At 43.6% G+C, this 20,089-nt stretch overlaps 1 protein-coding gene across 1 annotated transcript in view; it reads left to right on the forward strand.

Moving 5' to 3' along the window:
- The first annotated feature begins 3,264 nt into the window (after nt 1-3,264).
- Nucleotides 3,265-20,089, forward strand: part of CPZ (carboxypeptidase Z) — a 32,358-nt gene continuing 15,533 nt past the window's right edge. Inside the window, exons 1-6 of the mRNA XM_010218375.2 lie at nt 3,265-3,365; nt 14,377-14,400; nt 15,650-16,024; nt 16,713-16,925; nt 18,581-18,777; nt 19,741-19,902. Of these exons, the coding sequence (XP_010216677.1) occupies nt 3,278-3,365; nt 14,377-14,400; nt 15,650-16,024; nt 16,713-16,925; nt 18,581-18,777; nt 19,741-19,902 (1,059 nt within the window). The 5' untranslated portion in view covers nt 3,265-3,277. The remainder of the gene's footprint in view (nt 3,366-14,376; nt 14,401-15,649; nt 16,025-16,712; nt 16,926-18,580; nt 18,778-19,740; nt 19,903-20,089) is intronic.

A 20,089-nucleotide genomic window follows, 5' to 3' on the forward strand; every position in this document is an offset into this window, starting at 1 on the left:
GCAGGAAAGGAGATTTGAAATGGAGGGTAAAACAGACCAACAAACCAAAAACCCAGGTAATGAAATTCAGTCTGGATCTGACAGATCTTCAAGATCTCTGCACTAAATCTCTCTGAGAGTAGAGAACACAAGTGTGTTCAGTGTACAGTATTTAATCCTACTTTAAGTACCTGCCAAACAGACATAAAAAGAGCAAAGAGTTTTGGTATTTAGTTCTGTCCAAGGATTTATGCAGGACTGCAGTAACGGAGACTGTAGCCTGGCAGAGAGGTTGCTGATCAGAAGAGGGCTAATCCATAACACAAGCTTGTAAAATTATTTTACTAATGTTGTTGTAGTGATTCAAGTGCAAATGATTAAACCCAGATGATGCTGCTGTATCTGCCCCTCTTTCCTTATGGAAGCAAGAAAATTTTCAAGAGAGAGAGACAAGATCCTAAAAGAGCTTCTGGGCATGTGCTTATGGTCTGGGGTAAGATGCAGATGAGGAAGGATGAATAAACAGGCAGAGTTTTGCTCCTCTCATCTGAGACTATGGGTCCTTAAAGACCCCACCTAGCTATGGAGAGAGCCCTGGAGAAATGTGAGGTGACTCCAATGTGTGCGCCACATTGCAGCGAGGTGTAAAGGTGCAGCTGGTCCTGGATGCTCCCCACACGGGCAGAGCCCTGGGCCTGGGCGTGCGGCCGTGAGGATTTGCCTCATGCGCTCCCTGTTCAGATCTCACCCCAGTTAGTCTGAACTTGGAGCTGCCTCGTACAGAGTGCACAAAGCATAGTGTCCACATCCTTCTGGTGAGGATGATGCCAAAGCACAAAAGCCTTTTGAACAGAGGAAAAAAAAAAAAAACAATGCATAGACAGGCTACAATTAATATTAAATGGATACAATAACCTTGCAAAAGAGAAATGACATGATATGATACAAGGCCTACATGACTCATTTCATTCCTAGGAAAAAACAAACAGGTATTCCTAAATGAATCCAAATGAGTCTTCCCAGTGTGATGCATCACCTATACCTTGTCTCACTAACTTAATTTGCAATTAAGTATGGGCACAATATCATTGCTCAGCAGGGCCAGTGGAGCTGCTGAAGGCAAGTGGCAATGGTCTGCCCTGCTGTGATTTGCCAGCATGTTTTGGGGAAGCATCACAAACTGGACTTGAGTTTGCTGCCATTCTGAAAACATGATCCTAAAGTACATGACATCTAAACTAGAACTGGTGGCCTGACTTATGGTGGAGGGAAAACACAGGATATAATGTCTACAAAAACGTAACAACAGGAGAACACAGAAAATGGGAAGCTTATTGCATTGCAAACACTGAAGAGCTGTTTCTGAGGTGGAACTCACCTCAGTGGGATGTATGGTGGATGATACTCAAAAGGACTGCAAATGATTTCAATGAAGAAGTTAACGTTTTCTGGGAATGTGGGTCAGCTTCTGTTTGTAGGTAGAATCTCCTACAGCTTTTTCCAGTGTAAGGAATGTATCCTTATCACTTAAGTAATACCTAGGTGATTATTGCTGAAGGCAGCCTGAAACCATCACTTTTTCCCTTTAATGCATTGTCCAGCCACAGAGCGAGATTTAGGGTTAAGTGCAGCTGGAATGGACCTTCAGATGTACCTGGGGACAGACTGGCATTCAGAGCAACCATCCCCAGGCTGGGCAGAAGGTGAAATACATCTGCCCTTACAGATGTGTGTCTTTACAGTCTTCCTGCTGCAGGTCTAGGCTTTTTATTGTGTGATCAGGAGGAAAAAAAAGCAGCCAAACTATGCTCTTTTACTCCTAGAATTTTGACTCCTGATGAACTTGGGTGCTGTTTGCCCCCGCTGTTTTACCCAGAATGGACTTTGAAGTCTCCAGATCTGGTAGAAATTACTAGACACAAGAGACACCACCCGCCTTTGCAGATCCTGGCAGCAGAGCGGAGGACTTCGTTTCTGCTGAGATTCCCAATCCATCCAGCGGAGTAATCCCTTCCCAGCACAGTGAGGAGCCGATTGCTTTTCGAGACACGCGGCATCTTCCTGCCCTGTCAGTCTCCTTTGTACTTCCCGACAGGGGGTTCATTTGATTGCATTATCATAAAGCACTGAGCATCTCTACAACCACTGTGGCAGTGGTTGCATGAGTCAATGTTCTGGGACAGCAGGGACAGACCCTCTGCTCTTGGGGTCCTGCCATGCTCAAAGGGACACGCACTGCCTGGAAAGGCAGCCTGCTTCCCTGGTTCTGGTCCCTGAAAAACAAAACAAAACAAAACACCACCACCCCCCCCCCCCAAAAAAAAACAAAAAACCAACCAAGCAAAAAGGACAAAAATCCCTTTTCTGTGATATGTACAGGAAAAAAAAGAGTTTTCCTGTATGTTGGTAAGAGAGGAAGAATTATTTGGTTCCTTAGGTTTCCTACCTAAGGAAAATGCCTCCCACCATACCTTTTGCAGAGGGATAAAAACAAGCATCTCTTTTTACCCATCCAGTTTCATCCAGTTACCTAATGTTATTACCTATTTTTGTTTTGGGATCTTCTCCAGGTTTTTGCGATAATATATATATATATTTTTTTAAAGAACAGACAGAAGAGATTATTAGCTCTCCAGATTTTCTCATGGAAAGCGAATCTTGTTTTTAAGCAGAATGGCCAGCCCGGGAGGAGCGTGCGGAGGGGGAGCCAGGGGCTCTCGCTGTGCTGGAGCAGCTCTGAGTTTCTGCCCTGCTGTGCTGTGCCTTAAACTCACAGTTAAGCTGGTTATAAAATACCAGCAGAAAGTATTTCTGCAGGCAGAAAGTTGCTTTTTGCCGCCTGTTTTTCCCTTGCTCTTGCACTCTGTGTCCCCTCTGTTTTTTCCGGGAAGGCACCACTTTCGGTGTCAGGAGGCTCTAATGGGACACATGCTTTCAGGAAGCTCCTGTTCCCCTTGGAAAAAGACCAAGCACATGAGGCCCTTGGTGGGTGCGTGGGCAGATCCCTGCGGAGACCCCCCCTTCCCTCCGACTTTTAGTGCAATTACAAAGCGGTCTGTGGTGGGGAGGCAGGCAGAGGGGATCTGCTCCTCCCTCCGCTCCCTCTCGAGTGCTTTTGCTTTCCAAGCTCAAATGTTCCCTGAAATCTGATGCCGGGGCTGCAACCGCTTGGAGACGTGGGCATGCCCTGGCCGCGCACCGGCCTCCTCCTCGGCTCCCGCAGTCAGAGCTGAGCGGCAGCTTCAAGCTGCTCCAGCGCCAGCCGGTGCCACGTCTGCTCTGTGCCTCGGTCCCCAGGATGCTCCCCAGGATCCTGCTCCTCCTCAGCGGGCTGCTTAGGGCCACCGAGCCGGCCCCTCGCTGCGAGCCTGGCCAGGAGACCCTAGGTAAGGCTGGCGACCCCCAAGCCCGGCTTCCTTTTGCCTCCCTTCGGCTGGAGGGGAGCAGGGAAAAGGGCTCCGGCTTGGAGGACAGGGAGGCTGAAGCTCTAGGATGGAGACCAGGGATGAGCGCTTTAGCAAATTGCAGGCTGATGGGGTTGATATTGGTGTTGTGTCTTGGAAGCGCAGTCAGGAAGATAAGCAGTGGAGTGAATCTATAACAAAAAACAAACAAACAAACCCCCCCAAACCCGACAATTTTATGATGCAAGGGGATGCAATGCTTCCCATCACTGACTTTTAAGTCCACATATGCATATGCCTATCTGGGTTTCCTCTCTGTAGGATCCCCCCTTGCTAGCTCGGGAATGCAGCAGATCATCCCAGGCTCTGGCCCATCCTTCTAGGAATGTGCTAGTTGGATTGCCGGAAGGTGAACTTTCGACCTTGTGAGTGTTTTTCTGTTGAAGAAAAACTTCTCCTTACATTCAACTTCAGGTCATTTATTTCAAGTCCAAAGCACGAAAAGATTTATAAGCGTCTGACAGCTGTAGGGTGTGTTTTAGCTTGCTATAAGCAATATGGAATTTTTGTGAATTGATTAGCTGGAAAGATAGTTTCATCTATTAGAATAAACGACTGGGTAGGAATGCTTAGGTACCCGGATTAAAAGATTTTGGTTCAATAGCCAGATGACTGTTAAAAAATATTTTTAAAATATGTGACTTTTTTATAAGGGGATTTTAATTCAGATTTCATTTACATGGGGACAGGGGAGAGAGGAATCCAGAGGAACTCCATATAATGAAAAAGTCAGTTCCAGGAAAGCAGTAAGAGAGAGAAAAACTATTTTCAGAGGGTTCAAATTCCAAATAATTTGGGAAAAAATATATCTATAAGAATACAGGAAGGGCAGAGTCAACCTAAAATTGGCATTAATGTTACTCAAGGAAGTTCCCAGTGCTTGAGTTTTTAAATACAAGCCATAGGCTGTCACGAAACTTCTACCCAGAGCAATCCGTGTGCCATGTACTGGGTCTAATTGGAGACTGCCGTTCCCATGGACATCAAAGCGAGGTCTGCCACAGCTGGCAGGAATTGTATTTTTGGGTAATGCTGCACAAAGAGAAGTGTTGTAGTCTATTTGCAGCCCACTGCAGGAAGAGGCTCTGCGGTTTGCCGCATGCCCTTTTGCTCAGGGATCTGGTCGTGTTCCAGATCAGGGCAATCGCAGTTTTGCTTTGGGGTATCGGTCCTGTGGACCACACGTATAAATATAGATATATAATGTATAGATATAGAGGGTAATTCTGGTTTGCAGAATATCCTGGAGGAGTCTGTGCTGGTCTAATGGAAGGGCTTGAGGAAAGGCAGGCAGCACAGATGCACCCTGTGCATGGAAGGACTAGACCCCCAAAATATGGCCCTAGAGAGACCCTAGAGAGACTCCCTAGGTGGTAGGGAGAGCCATCTGCCAATGTGCTTCTGTTCTGACGCGGAGTGCAAGGTGAGGAAGGGGCATCCATCCTTTGGAGGCCTGTGACCCATGGAATACGACTGGCCTGGAAAATCAGACTTCTCAAGGGTCTTGCTTTAGTAAGGGGGGAAGAATTTCAAGTCACTGCTGTGCCAGTGGTGTTTGTGGGGCCACTGTGTAGGGGGCTCCTCTCAGTGACATTGGGCAGTAAGTTACAATTGCAGCTGTTTTAATGGGAGCTTGTCCATGACTTTTTTCCCTCCAAATGCAGCTGTGGAATAAATTTCAGTGGCTCACCAAAGCTGAGGGGTCCTGGAGTAGGAGACAAACCATGAGCTTCTCTGGGGCACCAGGGAATGGGAGATATTGATGCCTGACACCCAGCTGCTTTGGAGCTGGTTTCTGAAAATTTCTGGCTTTCTTAAGGTTTCTGAGGGATGTTTGCTTTACTGTGCCTCAATCTCCTCTTTATTTTAAAAAGAATCCCAACCTAGGGTTCACCATCTGGGAACCATGGCACTGCAAGAGAGGGCAGCTGCCTTCTCCTCAGCTCCACATGTCCTGTATGCCATGAGAAACCCTGCCCATTCCAAAGATAAATTGCTACCTTGCCCTGCTTGGAGGTAGCGTGTTCCAGCCCTTGCTGAGTTTTACTGGCCTCTTTTGGGAAAGAATAGCACAACTTGGCATGTTGCCTCTGAAAGGTGGCCAACCTTTATGGGGGGAGCCAACGGCACAGATTCCATCTCCAGTGGCAAAACCTGTTTCACCTGAGCCTGTTTCATGCATGTCTCTGCCGCTGACTGAGGCATCTCAGAGGGAATGAGTTAAATGCAGCACTTTACCCACAGCAAAAGCAAAAGGAAGGTAGAGGCAGGCTGACCTCTAAAAGCACCAAAAGCAGATGACTTACTTTGCAGTTGGGGCCAACTCTATTGCTGAGAAGCTACCAGCGGTCAGGCTAAGCTTGCAAAATATCAAAGATAGCAAAATATTTCCCAGTTACTCATATTCAGCAGCTTGCAGCAGTTCCCTGGCTGCTCCCGCTGATGGGATTTCCCAGGAAAGTGTTTGAATGCCCGTGTGAATCCACCCTGGCTGTTCCATGGGTGAGCAGGGGGCTGGCAGCATGGTGGTTTCCCTTCAGCAGACGGCCTGGTCCCTGCAGAGCCGAGGTGCTGGGGTTACGGCACGGGCTGGCACAGGGACAGCGAGTGCCCGCGCTGGGGTCCTCGCTGCTGTCTGTGGTGCCACCGTGTGGGCTCGCGGGCTCGCACAGACTGTTTGGAGAGACCTCCACACCGAGGGTTTTAGAGGCTGAAGGGATGCCTGCTGCGGGCAGAGGATACTTGCAGTAAAATTCATGCCCTGGAGCATTTGCAAGCTGTTTCGGTCAAAAAGGATATGCCATCGGAGGTCACGTCTGAGGTTGTTTCGTTGGAGGGCTGCTGAGACAGGGAGAGCACTGAGCGTCTCTGCTATCTGCTTCCTTCTCCTCCTCCTCATATGCCCCTCACATCTCTTCTCCTTCTGCTCCTTAGCTTGAAATTGCCACCCCTGGGCCTTCTGTCTGAGCCTGACAAAAAGGGGGACAGCAGGGAGTGGAGCTGCAGTAGAGGGATATAGGAGAGAGAGCTGAGAAAGGAAAAATCACTAGTGTCAGTTCAGAGGAGAGACGTTTTATTCCCTCTGGGACCCAAAATAGCTTTTGTGGCACTGGTTATTCTGAGCTACAGTCCTGTGCAAGATTGATTGTATGCTGGAAAGCCAGAGTGTCTGAAAACTGGCCTCACTTATAGATGCTGTATGTTTTCCCTGTCCTCCTGCAGTGATCCCGTTTCCACACTGTGCAATGATTTATTTGGCTCAAAAAAAGGAAAAGCATCTTCAGGCTGGCCTGATCTTCACGGGACCTAAACATGTTAAGCACACATTCTCAATGTTTGTTTCTGGCAGAAAAACATAAAAGCCCATGTCTCTGCAAGCACAATGTCAAGCAGAGCCTCTCCAGCTGCTCCCATGCGCTGCAGTGACTGCCCTGGGAAGACAGAGCTGGAGCTGCTGCTCTGCCTCGAGGTCCCTGTGCTGGGCGCATCCCTTGCCTGTCGGGCTGGCAGCAGGAGAACTGTGGTCACAGCGCCCTTGGGAAAGGCCAGGCTGTGGGACCGTCTCCTGCTGTGCCCAAGATGGGTGGCCAAGTCCTGTCAAAACAAACAAAAGGCAAAATTATTGTCTGCAGTGCTCACAAGACAAGAAATTCCAAGCTTGTGAGGCCAATATCTTGTAAACTCGGCTTGTGTCCCCGACCATGTGAGTTGTTCTGGATTCCCATCACTGACTGTGAGGAGAGCTTGCCCTAATTTTTTCTGGGTAATTGTTATTTCAGCAACACTGAGCCTAAGCGACATTTAACACGGGACGTGGAAAGAGCAACCACCACTAATGTGGGGAAAGTAAGTTCATGCTGAAAATATAATGTTCAGGTATCTCTTTTTTACCACAGCTTATGACCACTCATTCTGGCTGTGACAAAGTCTCTCTCCCTCTTGAGAGATGGCCGATCAGTCTTTTGTAACATAAAAATACCTAATTTGGCTAAAACAGAGGGACCAGGTGCCTGCAGAGGGACCAGGTGTGATACCAATTACAACATCTTGTGTGCATCTGTACAAATGAAAAGATAAGGTTATGGTAGAGGGCTACATGGGCTGCTTACAGAGGATGGAATGGCCTTTTGGCAAAGGCTATCAGAGGACTGTAGTATCTAAGATAAAAACCTCAGTGTATCAGACTTGAGCCTCTGTCTTGTGAGGTGTAACAGTCAAAACAGTCAAAGGCAAGCCTTTGGCCTAAGGTAAACCTCCTTAGATCATGGGAATATATGGTAGCAAAGCAAAGCTATGCTGGAATCACTGCTTCCATCTTAGGCCAGGGTGGTAGTTTCATTCTTTTTCTCCTCTTACCCTAGCAGAAATTCAGTCCTTTAGAGATGGCAGGTGTAGAGGTTTCCTGATCTCCTCATCCCCAGCTGTTAATTAAAAGAACAGCATTCTAGCATCTTCCAGAGCTGAGCAGGTTGCTCCTTTCCTCCCAGACCAGACACTGAAAGACGGTCCCTGCATGTCTCCACCTCACCGTGGTTCACAGTGAAAGCATGTTCAAAAGCAACCCAGCCAGATGTGCAGCCAAGCAAAAGCCTTCATCTAATTTAGAACTGCAGGGTGGTTCTGTTGCTTTTTTTTTTTTTTTTTTTTGTCTGTTGTTTTCCCACCTGGTTGCCTTTATCCTCACAACCTGGAAAATATCTCATCTGAAGTAATTTTTTTTTCTGTTCAGATCTTTCAATTGGAAGGACTCCCTGGAGTGGGATCTACAAATCAAAGCCACATTTGGGGTGGCAGAGGGCAGTCTTGTTGCTGGAAGCACTGAGACTGATGGTGGGAAGAAACAGGCAGGCGGCATCATTCTTTGCCTCTTCTCAGGCGCTAGAACTGCTTGAGTTTCATCCCTACAATTAGAAATAGTGCAGAATTTCTCTGAGATTGGCTTTGACCTGTTGCTGAGGGTCTGCAGATTGTCACCAATTTTGGTCTGAAAGTCTGCAGGCTGCATGAGCTCACATCACCTATGAGAAAAGCTTCACCCTCTGCCTTCTCATGGAACCAGAGGCCAGCTCAGCAAGAGAAACATTCCTGGAAGAGCCAGGCTGCAGCTGTCCTTGCTGCAGGAACAGTGTCAAGGCCATCAGGGACTGGATAAAAATGGGTGTTTAATAGAATGCCAGGATGTGGGTGTGTTAGGAAGAAGGATGATTAATAACGGACATTGGCTTCTCTTTTCCCACTGTGATCTTGCTCTTCAAAACAAAGGCACATTAGACATTAATCTCTTTCAGGTGCTTTCAGAGCTCTTCATGTGGCCACTTCTGTTCCTGTTTGCAATCACATCGCTTGCTTGGTACAGCTAGAGCAATTGCTGAAGAAGATTAGTAGCAGGAGCACAGTCTTGTACTAACGGTATTTGAGGGGTCCAGAAAAAGAAGTTAATCACATGGGCTGCTTTTTGCTATCTCTTTTGCATCTCCTCCCTTCCTGGGCTACCCCATCACATCCTTCCTCTGCCTTTAGCCCTGTCTCTTGTCTGCTCCTCCTGCACCTGCTGTTGGGGTTTTGGATACACCAGGGTGTTCCCTGTGCCCCTGTCAGGCTGTGCTTGTGCCATGGCCAGGAGCAGCCTTTGCTGTCTCCAGGTGTTCTTGCCTTCGTTTTGCAAAGGGGGTGCATACCTGGGACATTGCATGTTGTCCCTTACAGCAAATTTTGCCTCATCAGTGTTGCAGGGTAGATTTTCATTGCAAAGACTAACTCAGTGAACCCTGTAGAACAGCAGAGAGAGAGTAATGCTAACAGGATTAGAAACTGAAATGCTTTGCTTGGAAAAGCAAAGGTTTTGTCTATAAACCATCTAAAATTAATATGTATGTCCTCCAGATTAACGTAGTATCATAAGAAACCCAAGAATCTGGTAGGATGTGCATTTTGTACATCATAGATGATCAAATCTAGTCCAATCTGTCACTCATAACAGCACAACTGTATAAGCCTCACTGAATAGTTTACATATTTTGAAATTAAGATTGGCCCTTGGGCTGATGCCATATCCACAGGCACTCAAGTCTCCTTTTGGCCCTTGAGATGGCTACCAGCCAAACTGTGGCACTGGTAGTAGCTGTTGAGCTCAATTGTCTGATTTAGGGTTAATCACAGCAGCCTGGTTCTTTCAGTGCTGAATCATCAAGGGGAAAAAATGTAAGCTTGGCAGTAAAATATGTATGTCCTGCATTGTAGATTTTTGAGCTTGCTTTTGCAAATTAAAAGCAGAAGTGTATATAATAGAGAAGACTCAGAAAGCTTGAAATGGATTTTCTCCTCTTCAAGCAGTGATTTTTATGCATAATCTTAAATAGAAACTATACTAGTGAAAGGACTTTTGTACCTCTGGTAGAATAGAGAAAGCATAAAAATTGAAAAGATTGTTCAGGATGAGGAGGAAAAAAAAATCTCTCTGGATTAACCTGTCCATGGATGTGACTATGAGACAGCAACACTATCATCCTCTGAGATCAGGGAAATGTCTGCTCAAAAAATGGAAGAGGTTTAGGTTCTGCCAAGCACTCCGGAAGCAGGAGCTGTCAAGGAAATCTGAAGTTCTGAGAAACTCTCTGAATATCATTGCCTGCTGTTTCTCTTATGAAAGAGAAGGGGCTGATGAAGCTCCTGCAGCATGCATTGCTGGAGCTTGCACAGAAGCGGTGGGCACGCTGCGGGTTGCTTTGGCAGCCCCAGGCCTGTGAAGTTGAGCGTGCAGCTCCACGAAAGCCTCGCCGAGGTCCCTGCTGCACAGGAGGCAGGCTCTGGCCCAGATACGTGCATTTATAAGCTACACTTACTTATAAATAAGTACAGGCGCTGGAGAATTATCTTTGGCCCTTGCAGAGCCGCACCCTGCAAGACATATGCAAGCATTGGCATTAGGAAGCAGGAAACGTCCAGACACCACATCAGCACACATGCACATTTAAGACCTGCTTTATAACAGAGCCTTCCCCTCCTGCTTTTATGTGCATTAACTCCCGATATCCTGAAAGCTTGAGTTGCTTCATTCCCGCATGCTTGCATGGCAGAGGGGTGGCTGATGTGTGGGTTGCAGTAGCTCGTACGGGGCTCTGGTGGGGGTGGACTTTCTCATGGGTCTCCTCTGAGCACGGGATGCAGATTGGAGCCCCATCTGAGCATCATTGTAGTGCTAAGGCTGCTCTGCTGCTCCTTGAGGACACAGACTAGGCATTGCTGGCAGCACGGTGGCATGTTGCAAATATAGAGGACTTGGATTTAGCAATAAGAGGAGGGAGTCTACAAGTGGGACTTGGTAGCTTCAAGCTGGTGAGGAATAGCCCAGCACAAAATAAATGGCTAAGCTTTATCCTTTGACTTCTGTAGAGCTGTGTCAGTTTATCATATACCAAAGGATGTACCTTAGGTTGCTATGGAAAAGACACCTGCATAATCAAGTGTGGATTTGAGTTCCGCATCTGAAAAATAAATCTGTGATCTCCAAGCCAAAGTGTTGTTAGTGGGTATTAGCCTTTTGCCTAATGAATTGCTTCTCCTTACAAATATTGTAAAAACAGACTGTAGGGGATAGGTAGCTGACAGTCTGAAACCAGAGCTGTCTTTACCTCTCACATCAATGTCTGTTAATGTCTGTTCCTGCTCACAAAATGGTCTAGCTTTCTAGTGAATCCAGCTATGGCATATGACTTAGTAATTTTTTGTGTGTCTCTTCCATCAGCTGTCCATTCCTGCATGGCACCTTTCCTTCTAGCCAACTGGACAGAATAACTGCTGCTTTTTGGAGAGCCAGAGCAGAAAGAAGCAGCAGCACCGTGCCCAGTTCCAACCTGCTGTATTTTCCCTTTGGTTTTCTCTGCTTGTTCCAGCTGTTAACCGGAATATGTTTTCCTCCAGCTGAATAAGCAGAATACTGAGACACCATTGGGAATAGCTTTATGCCACGTATCAAGCTGACTGATGGGGATAGCACTCCTGCACCATAATAAGATCCTGGAAAATTGTGTATGCCTCACTTGCATTATTTGATCAGTTTATGTCAGAAAATGAACAAAAAGGACATTTATATCAGAGCCACAGAGCCAGCAAGAGTCAAAGGTGGCTCTCATCTTAGACAGGATGTGAGAAGTCACAGAAAGACCATTCAGACTCCCCAGATGAGCCCACTGATAATTTCAATAAAAGCACATGACCCCATAGCAAAAATTAGAGTAGTTTCAATACTGTCATTTTCTGCTGAGGAGAAAAAAAAACAACATTTCTTAGCAACCCTTCAAGGTAATGAAGGGGATATATTGCTAACAACTCTGATTACAGCCAGAGATAATGTTGCCGTGATGATTGGGATTTAGCTTAGCTCCAGGCTGTCCCATCCACGCCAGTTTTCCCCCTCTGTATGAAACATTTGTTTGGATCCAGAATGGGGCAACATAAAGTTGTAGCTGTGACGGTGCAGGCATAGCTGGACTCAGGGAAAGAGTGACATCCAACCTTACGAGCAGGAATAATTGGTGGAACTCTTACTCATAAGTGATCACTCCCTTCTGTGTCCAAGCTAATTCTCTACAAAATATTTTCCTGATTATCCTCTTGTGTAAAAGTAGATACAGTACCTGCCAGAGTTGAGGCCTTTTTAGACCTTAATAAGTAGCTCACTGAAGGGATTGGGCCTAAGGGAAATGCATTGAAGTCCTATGATAGAAGGCACTATTGATGAGCTACGTATTATTTAATACCTTTAGCATGATGTACCAAGTCGTAAAATAAATCTGTATGGATATAATTCTTTAGAGCTTGCTCATTACCAGAACTTGCTGGGGTTGGAGATGGGATATTTCTAGCAGTTCTGATCCCTCATACATTTTATGAGGTAATGTGGATCAATGACAATTCAGAACACAGAACCAGACTGATTTCCAGTTAAACATCTCTCTCCAAGGTTCCAAGGTTAAATTTGTTTGCATTGTGATGATTCTATTTTGGCTAGAGAATGATCAACTCATTAGCAACAGCCATGAAGATGATTACATTTAATATATTGAGATTATAAGTTCAACTTTCTATAGTGCAAATAATGGAAAGCATGCCATTTTTCAGAGTGTTTTCTGAGAACAAACGCTCAATTCACTGAGCAAGAAGCTAGCTGCCTGTCCCTCCAGTGAGAGTCATTAAGAATCTCAATACAGCTACATCTCCAATACAGCACAAGCAAAACAGACCCTGCAGCGTTAAAAACCTTGCACGTAACTGTTTAGCTCCAATGACGCATTGATGAGAAGAGCTCCAAAACTTATTTTAGCAGCAGCATTTTTCTTTAGCTGCCAGAATTAGAGAAAATCAATATAGAATCATTGGCTAAAGGAGTAAAAGAGGCCTCTCCTGGGTCATCAGTTCAAGCTCCTTCAAAATTAAAAGAGCTTGCTCTATTTGGCCTAGTAAATAAAAGGCTAAGGGGATCTGACTGTTCTCCGTAACTCATGAAAAGGACATGCACCAGGGAACTCAAAGAGCTATTTAAGCTAAGGAACAGTGCTCGTACAAGAACATTTGAATATAAACTAACAATGAATACTTTTAGGCAGGAAATTAAAAGGCAATTTCTAGCCATTGGAGGAGTGAGCTTTTGGAAAAGATTTCCCATGAGAGTAGTTGGAGAGAAAAAAAATATTTTGAGATGTTATTAAAAGGATTATGAAATGTAGTTACTAGAGAAAGGATGAAACAGGATGGGGAGGACATATGTCCCTCATACTCACCAAAAGCCTAATTGCCTCAGAAAAAGGATACGCACAGAGTAACATGTAACTGATAGATCTGCTAGACCAAGATCCAAAAAGCATGTTCGTACATACAAGAGGACTCAGGTGGGCTTTTAGATTAAACTATGTTCCTGAAAACCTGTACTCTCATTAGAGAAATTTCCTAGGCACCGACCTTACCACTTGCAACCATGCCTAGAAATGTTGTCAGCACTGGTCACCTGTCATTCTCAAGCAGGAATCAACTGACCATTTCCTCAGACAGCTGTACATACACTGCAAAGTCCTCCCTTTTTAAGGTGGGCCAGATCCTGTTTTATTTGTTTCATTTCGTTGCATCACATTGCATTGCAATGCATTGCATTTTTAATAGAGAAATAAGATGTTTGGAGAAGGACCTTTGTAATACAGTTACAAAGGATTAGAGTTGAGTTTTCATTTACTATAGTTTTTAGATTCTCCTCCAGCCAAAAGACTTCAAGTATGTCTCCATTGTCATTAACTCAACAATATGTGTTTTGAAGCTGCCCAGGGAAGCTGCCCAGGGAAGCTGCCCAGGGAAGAGGAGGGGAACCCAGCTTCCAAATCGCTTGTGGAAATGGAGCCGTTTTGGAAGAACAGTTCAAGATATTTCCAGCCAGAGAGAGAAAGCTTCTGTCATCTGGACTGGAGACCCTTATCTCAACATCCTTGTGCCTAAAATCTCTAGTGGCATCGGGCCTCCTTTCTCAGAGTGTTCATACACAGTAAAAATGATTGTGAGGAGCTGCTAGTCTCACTTCTGTGCAATTTCAGTGACACCTGTGGGATACAACAGATTTCAGAAGCAGGACATTGGAAACTTCTGCTCTGGTTATAGATATAATATTTTGGCTATTTTCTCTTTCTTACTGAAATCTAATAGTTGGTAGACTTTCCTCTTGGTTTGCATTTAATTCAAGGTCCATATGACATGAACCAAGGTGTTAGGCTGTGTGCATGTGTGGTGTGTATGTGTGTGCCTTTAGATATGTGCTCAGCCACGCTGCTTGTTGGAGCTGGGACACGGAGCAGTGGCAGCCTGGCCTGCTTTGGGCTGCAGGGATTGTCAGTGTTTAACAACACGCAGATATTGCTGTCCCGTAATGCTTTTGTTTTGTTTCTATTTTCAGGACAGTGCCAAACTGTGCAAAAAGGTATGATGTGATTTTGCTGTCTCTCTTTGTGAAATCTCAAAGCCTTAAGTATTCCTTCATTATTGCCTGCCAAGTTTTTCAATATTGATACTGTAACAGGTCTAGTCACTAGAGAGAGATTCTCCCTACTGCAAGGTAGGATTTTACTGTTGTGACATTAGTACCATTTATTACTAGCCAAAGACTAGCAAGAGAATGCGGCACAAACAGGGGCCACTACTGTAATATCCAGTACTTCTGCAAACAAGAGACGTATCACTATTACTTTCTTTTCACATTTGACTTGGTTAAAGGCATTACAAACATTTTTTGTTCCTAATGGCTCTTAACCTGATTTCTTAAACTACAGTTATGAGATGTATATATGTGTTTAAGGGTCTACTGTTTAAACTCTGTGTTTAAACTCTTTGTGTTTGAACACTTTTTAAACTCTGTGAATTTTCAAACTTCACAGTGGAGCTAAAGTTTAAGAGCTATTAAGTTCTTATAAATTTTGCTCAGGCAAGCAAAGAAGACAGATATCCTCATGATATCTTACCTACTAAGGAAAACGCATCAGCATGATCTCATGTCTTTAATATTAGAGAACCCCTACTATGATAGCACAAATGCAATTTATTTGGGCATCTGAGCTTTTACCATATTAGACACAAACAAATTCTCACCTCAACAAGAGATTTTTTTCTCTTGTGATTTCTCTGTTTTTTAATAAGCTCATACTGTACTCTTAATTTTAATCAGATAAGATTTAATTAAGCATGGGATAGTAATCCATTGGACACCAGGATTCATTCATTTTTCTGCTCTCCAACCTACATGTTAAATGAACTTCCATGTGGACCAGGTCTGCTTGTGCTTTCTGCCCAGGGATCTGCCCTTTCATTTGTGTTCAGGTATTGAATTGGCAAAATAATCTGATTTCAGGAGCTGTGCTAATCAGTTTGAAATTCTTGGTGCTCCATAAAATTGTCAGATATCATTTCGCTTCTGAATGGTGTCTACTTGCATCAAGCCATTCACACTCAATCTCCAAACCAGGAATATTTTCTAGATCTTTTTAGAAATGGTTTGGGGCATCCAATGTATTTGGGAATATATTAAACTGTGTATCTATCAACAAAAAGAAAAAAAGAAGTTTATCAATCAATCAAATGTGTTATTTGCAAGGTTGACTTTGTTATAATTCTTCCATTCAGAATGTCTATGAAGCAAGTTGTTTTTCCTGTTTTTCTTCTTACCTTCTTCATAGCAAAATGTGTGGACATCTCCTTAAGTTCTTGCACTGATGTTGCCTATACTCAGACGATGTATCCTAATTTACTGGATCAGAAGTCTCGACAAGTGATAGAGTATAGCTCTGAGTATATTCTCATAAGTGTCCTGCACAACCTGCTCCAGGGAGAGTGCAATCCGGATCTGAGGCTCCTGGGTTGCTCGGTGCTGGCCCCGCAGTGTGAGAAGGACAAAGTCATCAAGCCCTGCAGACATGTCTGTGAGCACCTGAAAAAAAATTGCCTCCCCGCTTTTGATGCAATAGATATGGCTTGGCCGTATTTTTTAGACTGCGATCGCTTTTTTGCTGGGGAAGAAGAAGGATGCTTTGACCCACTGGCAAAGCTGCGAGGTAAGAATGGAGCCTGTGCTCACATCTCTGCTTGACTCAGATGGTAAAATCTTCTCTCACTGAACTTGACCTGACTGCGACATGAAACCTCTGAACTTATCATCTTTATGGACACCTGTAAGGTGGTATTCATTTTGTCACCCTTATTTGAGACACTTATTTAAACTGTACTCATGATGTGCCTGTTTCTCTCCCTGAAAGGTGCACACAGGGTATCAAGATGAAATTTTAAGGTGCTTATAAGTTTGTGACAGCTTAACAACCTTAACAGCTCACTAAAATAATCTCATTTGTGATTAGTGCAGATTTTTATTTAAATGAAAAAGATATAGATAACTGAAGGCAGTTGAATCATATCAAAAATAAATTTGTTCCACGGAATTCAAAGGCAAAAATCCATACTTTTGTCCCTGAAATACACTAGACATTTTTATTTAAATGCAGCAACTGTCAAATTACAGCTAGAGACTAAAAAAATAAAAATACATAAGTCTATTTTTTGGCAAGCAAAGTATGTTACACTAAAAGATGTAGAATGAATTACATAGATGCAAGATTTTGTTTGCAGCTGTAATTTCTATAATTCCACTATTGGAGAAGCATACTTGAGGAAAAGTACATGCATTTTTGCAATCCTCTTTCTGAGCACCATGGTCTTTAAACACTGTGTTATAATTTTTCCTCATAGGAGAACCAGAAGTTGAGGAAGATTTGCCTTCAGACTTGCCAGCAACTTTTATTCAGTTCAAACACCATTCATATTCCCAAATGGTGAGCGTTTTGAAGAAGACTGCTTCTAGATGCTCCCATATTGCAACAACTTACAGCATTGGTCGTAGTTTTGAAGGGAAGGATCTTTTTGTGATTGAGTTTTCAACCAAGCCTGGACACCATGAACTGCGTGAGTTATATCAGTGTTGATGAGGTGGACTGCTAAACTACACATCCTAAATCATTTAGAACTTGGGAGAAGGTCTCATATACATCGGAAGGATGTGTCCTCAGAAGGACACTTCAAAAATGGTTATGCGGGGCAGAAAACAACCTTCTGGAACAGATCTTCAGGTCCATGCAATACCTGTCAGATAAATATCAGGATTTTATGTGAGCACGCCACCTGAGTATCTTTAGGATAGGAGTCCTTGCAACTTTTCTGTGAAGACAAATAGTGTTATTGTCTGATTTTGCAGATTCATCACTGAGACAGAAAGGGCCACATTTTTAAGTGTAGTAAATCCTTCAAAATGCAGACAGGTTTCCTGGGGAATATTAGATGCTATTTTCTAGTTACCAGCTCCCAGCTCAAACACCTAACACTTGCCTAAATCCAGGTGGATTTCTTGGAGCCATTTCTACATACCAAGAGCCTCAGGTTACTTTTCGTCAAACCAGCTCCAGAATCAGAGCATTCTCAGCAGTGCAACAGAACAGAATTAAATGTGACATTTCTGAGCTTATTATCTGAGGCTAAGCTTGTTGGTCCTCTTGTTGCTCTGTTTTGCTGCTGAAGAGACTGATGTTGATTTATTTACCACACTTCCCTGCCTGGTATAGAGATATTTTGAGATACATTTAAAATTGATCAGGATCATGGAAAAAGTCTTTAACAGAACTGAGATTTACACTCATATTTTCTGGCCTGTAACTCTTCCTTTTCTGCTTGAAGAATAGAAGTTGCAGGATTACAGTTGCAGTTGTTACATGATACTCCATTTCACACTGTTGGAATCAGTGTGAACCTCATGAATTAGCAATATTTAAGTTTTAAACTAAAACTCTGATATGGCATAAAAAAAGATTATATTTTAACATATCATCTAGCATCATTCAGAGCTTCATGCTGCTTTGGAGAGCAGAAAGAAAGGTGGAAATACCTCTAGAACCAGACCTGGAGTAATAGTTCTGTGGTCTAGGCTGGGCAGGATCAAAGGTGGAGATGAAAGTGTGTACAGAAAAGGGTGTCTTCACAACTCATCTATTTTCTACTTTTCATTGGTCTCTGTGGAACAACAGAAATTGAGAGAATTGCAGGGAATCATGAGGTCATCCACTTCCAGCAGTTGTCTTCCAAGGCTATTTGGCCTGAAAGCTGCTTTTCTTGCATGACCTAATTTCTGCTCCAAATGCGGAGATTACTCATCTGCAGGTTATTTCTAAGATCTCTGACAAGGGAAGGCACCAAAACCCTAGGTAAGTGGGATGTATTTTGTCCCTTCCCAGCCATGCACTGGGACAAAATGACATTTCTGTTTACAGCATTCCCTGCTCAGAGTTAATGAGTTCAGCTGAAGCTAACTGCAATTATTACTTTGTGTGGTTTGGGGTCCTGGATTTACTTAATTTCATGCATCCAGAAAGCCACTTAAGTTGTTGCTGAACTGACTTGAAATGGAGGGAAATTCATCTGCAACTGACATGCTATTTACAGGAACGTATGTATTAGATTAGTGTAAATAAAACTCTCTGATTCATCAGTAAACCAGCTGGATTGCTCTGTTTTTGGAAGCTGTTCAGGTATAATCAATTTAAAGCATCTCTTTACTTCATATTTCACAGTCAAGCCAGAATTTAAGTACATTGGCAATATGCATGGAAATGAAGTTGTTGGGAAAGAGCTGCTGATATACCTTGCACAGTATCTGTGTTCGGAGTATCTTCTTGGGAATCCTCGCATCCAGAACTTGATTAATAACACCAGGATTCATCTCTTACCGTCACTCAACCCAGATGGGTATGAACTGGCTGCAGAAGAGGTAAAAGACATTTTTTATAAAGAAATGCTCAGTTCTTCCTCCTGCTAAAATTTGCCATGGAAAAGGACAAAGGGAGAGGTGATATTTTGGGTGTAGGAAGGATGCTAACAGTGGGTAAAATCCCACTCTGATCTGATGGCAGCTTGATTTCCAGTTGTTATACGAACAGAACAAATAGGAAATTAAAGCCACATTGGCTCTTATTTCTCCTTGCATACAAGATCGACCATGACACTTTTTCATACATTCGGTGGTCTGTGCTATGTATCCTAGAAAAATTGCCTATTGGCTCACTTTTGATCACTCTATAAGGAAATGGAATAGTCATTCTTCCTCCTGCAGAAAATGAGGTACAATAAAACACTAATATTTTCTCTACTACCAATCCTTCATAATGGATGACAATTTTTAGAGCCCTGTTTGTGTTTGAAGAACACATATGAAAACAATATTTCTGTTACGTGTTACCTCATGTTCTTCACCTCAATTTTATCATTTGCTGCATTAGAATAGAAACAGGACCTTGCTTTTGCTGAGCTTGCTCCTGTGGCAAGCGGTATCTGTTAGAATGAGTTTGGGATTTTTGCACTCTTCCTGATCTTTCCTTTGAGTGTCAGCTGTATTCTTTTTTTCTTCTCCTCTAACACACTCTGCATGTTGCTCTGTGCTGGGTAAGAAACTGCTGAGGTCCTCTCGTGAGTCCCACCACTGGTGAGTGAAATGGTTCCTGTGTCCTAGTAAGTGCTTCAGGGACATGGGGGTAAAAATGATTAATAAAAAAGGTGTTTTTTTTTAACTGTATAGATATTCTCATCAAATCTCTAATGCCTTTCAAAATTTACTGGCATTTTAAATTTTTCCCTTAGCGATTATGAAATTACATTTTGAATACACTTTTTTCAAAAAAAAAGGATATTTTGAGAATGGAAATATACTGAAACTGCCTTCTGTGTTGTAAATTAGGGAGCTGGTTACAACGGCTGGGTCATTGGACGACAGACAGCTCAGAACTTGGACCTGAACAGAAATTTCCCAGATTTGACCTCCGAGGCTTACAGAAGAGCAGGGATCCGTGGGGCACGCCTCGACCACATCCCCATTCCACAATCTTACTGGTGGGGTAAGGTATGAATTACACATTTTATAAATCACACATACGGCAGAGCAGGACACAGATTAAGAGCCTGTTCTCTGGCAACCAGGTATTATAAGTAGGACTAAATTGGACAGACTCAGTATCAGCATGAAAAAGTCTTGGGGTGGATTTGGTCAAAGGGACAGGGATCATAGATCATTGGGAAAATTTTTGCAA

This window comes from Tinamus guttatus, unplaced genomic scaffold, assembly GCF_059628265.1.
Source record: "Tinamus guttatus ecotype Peru unplaced genomic scaffold, ASM5962826v1 Tinamus_guttatus_pri_ptg000052l, whole genome shotgun sequence".
NCBI lineage: Eukaryota > Metazoa > Chordata > Aves > Tinamiformes > Tinamidae > Tinamus > Tinamus guttatus.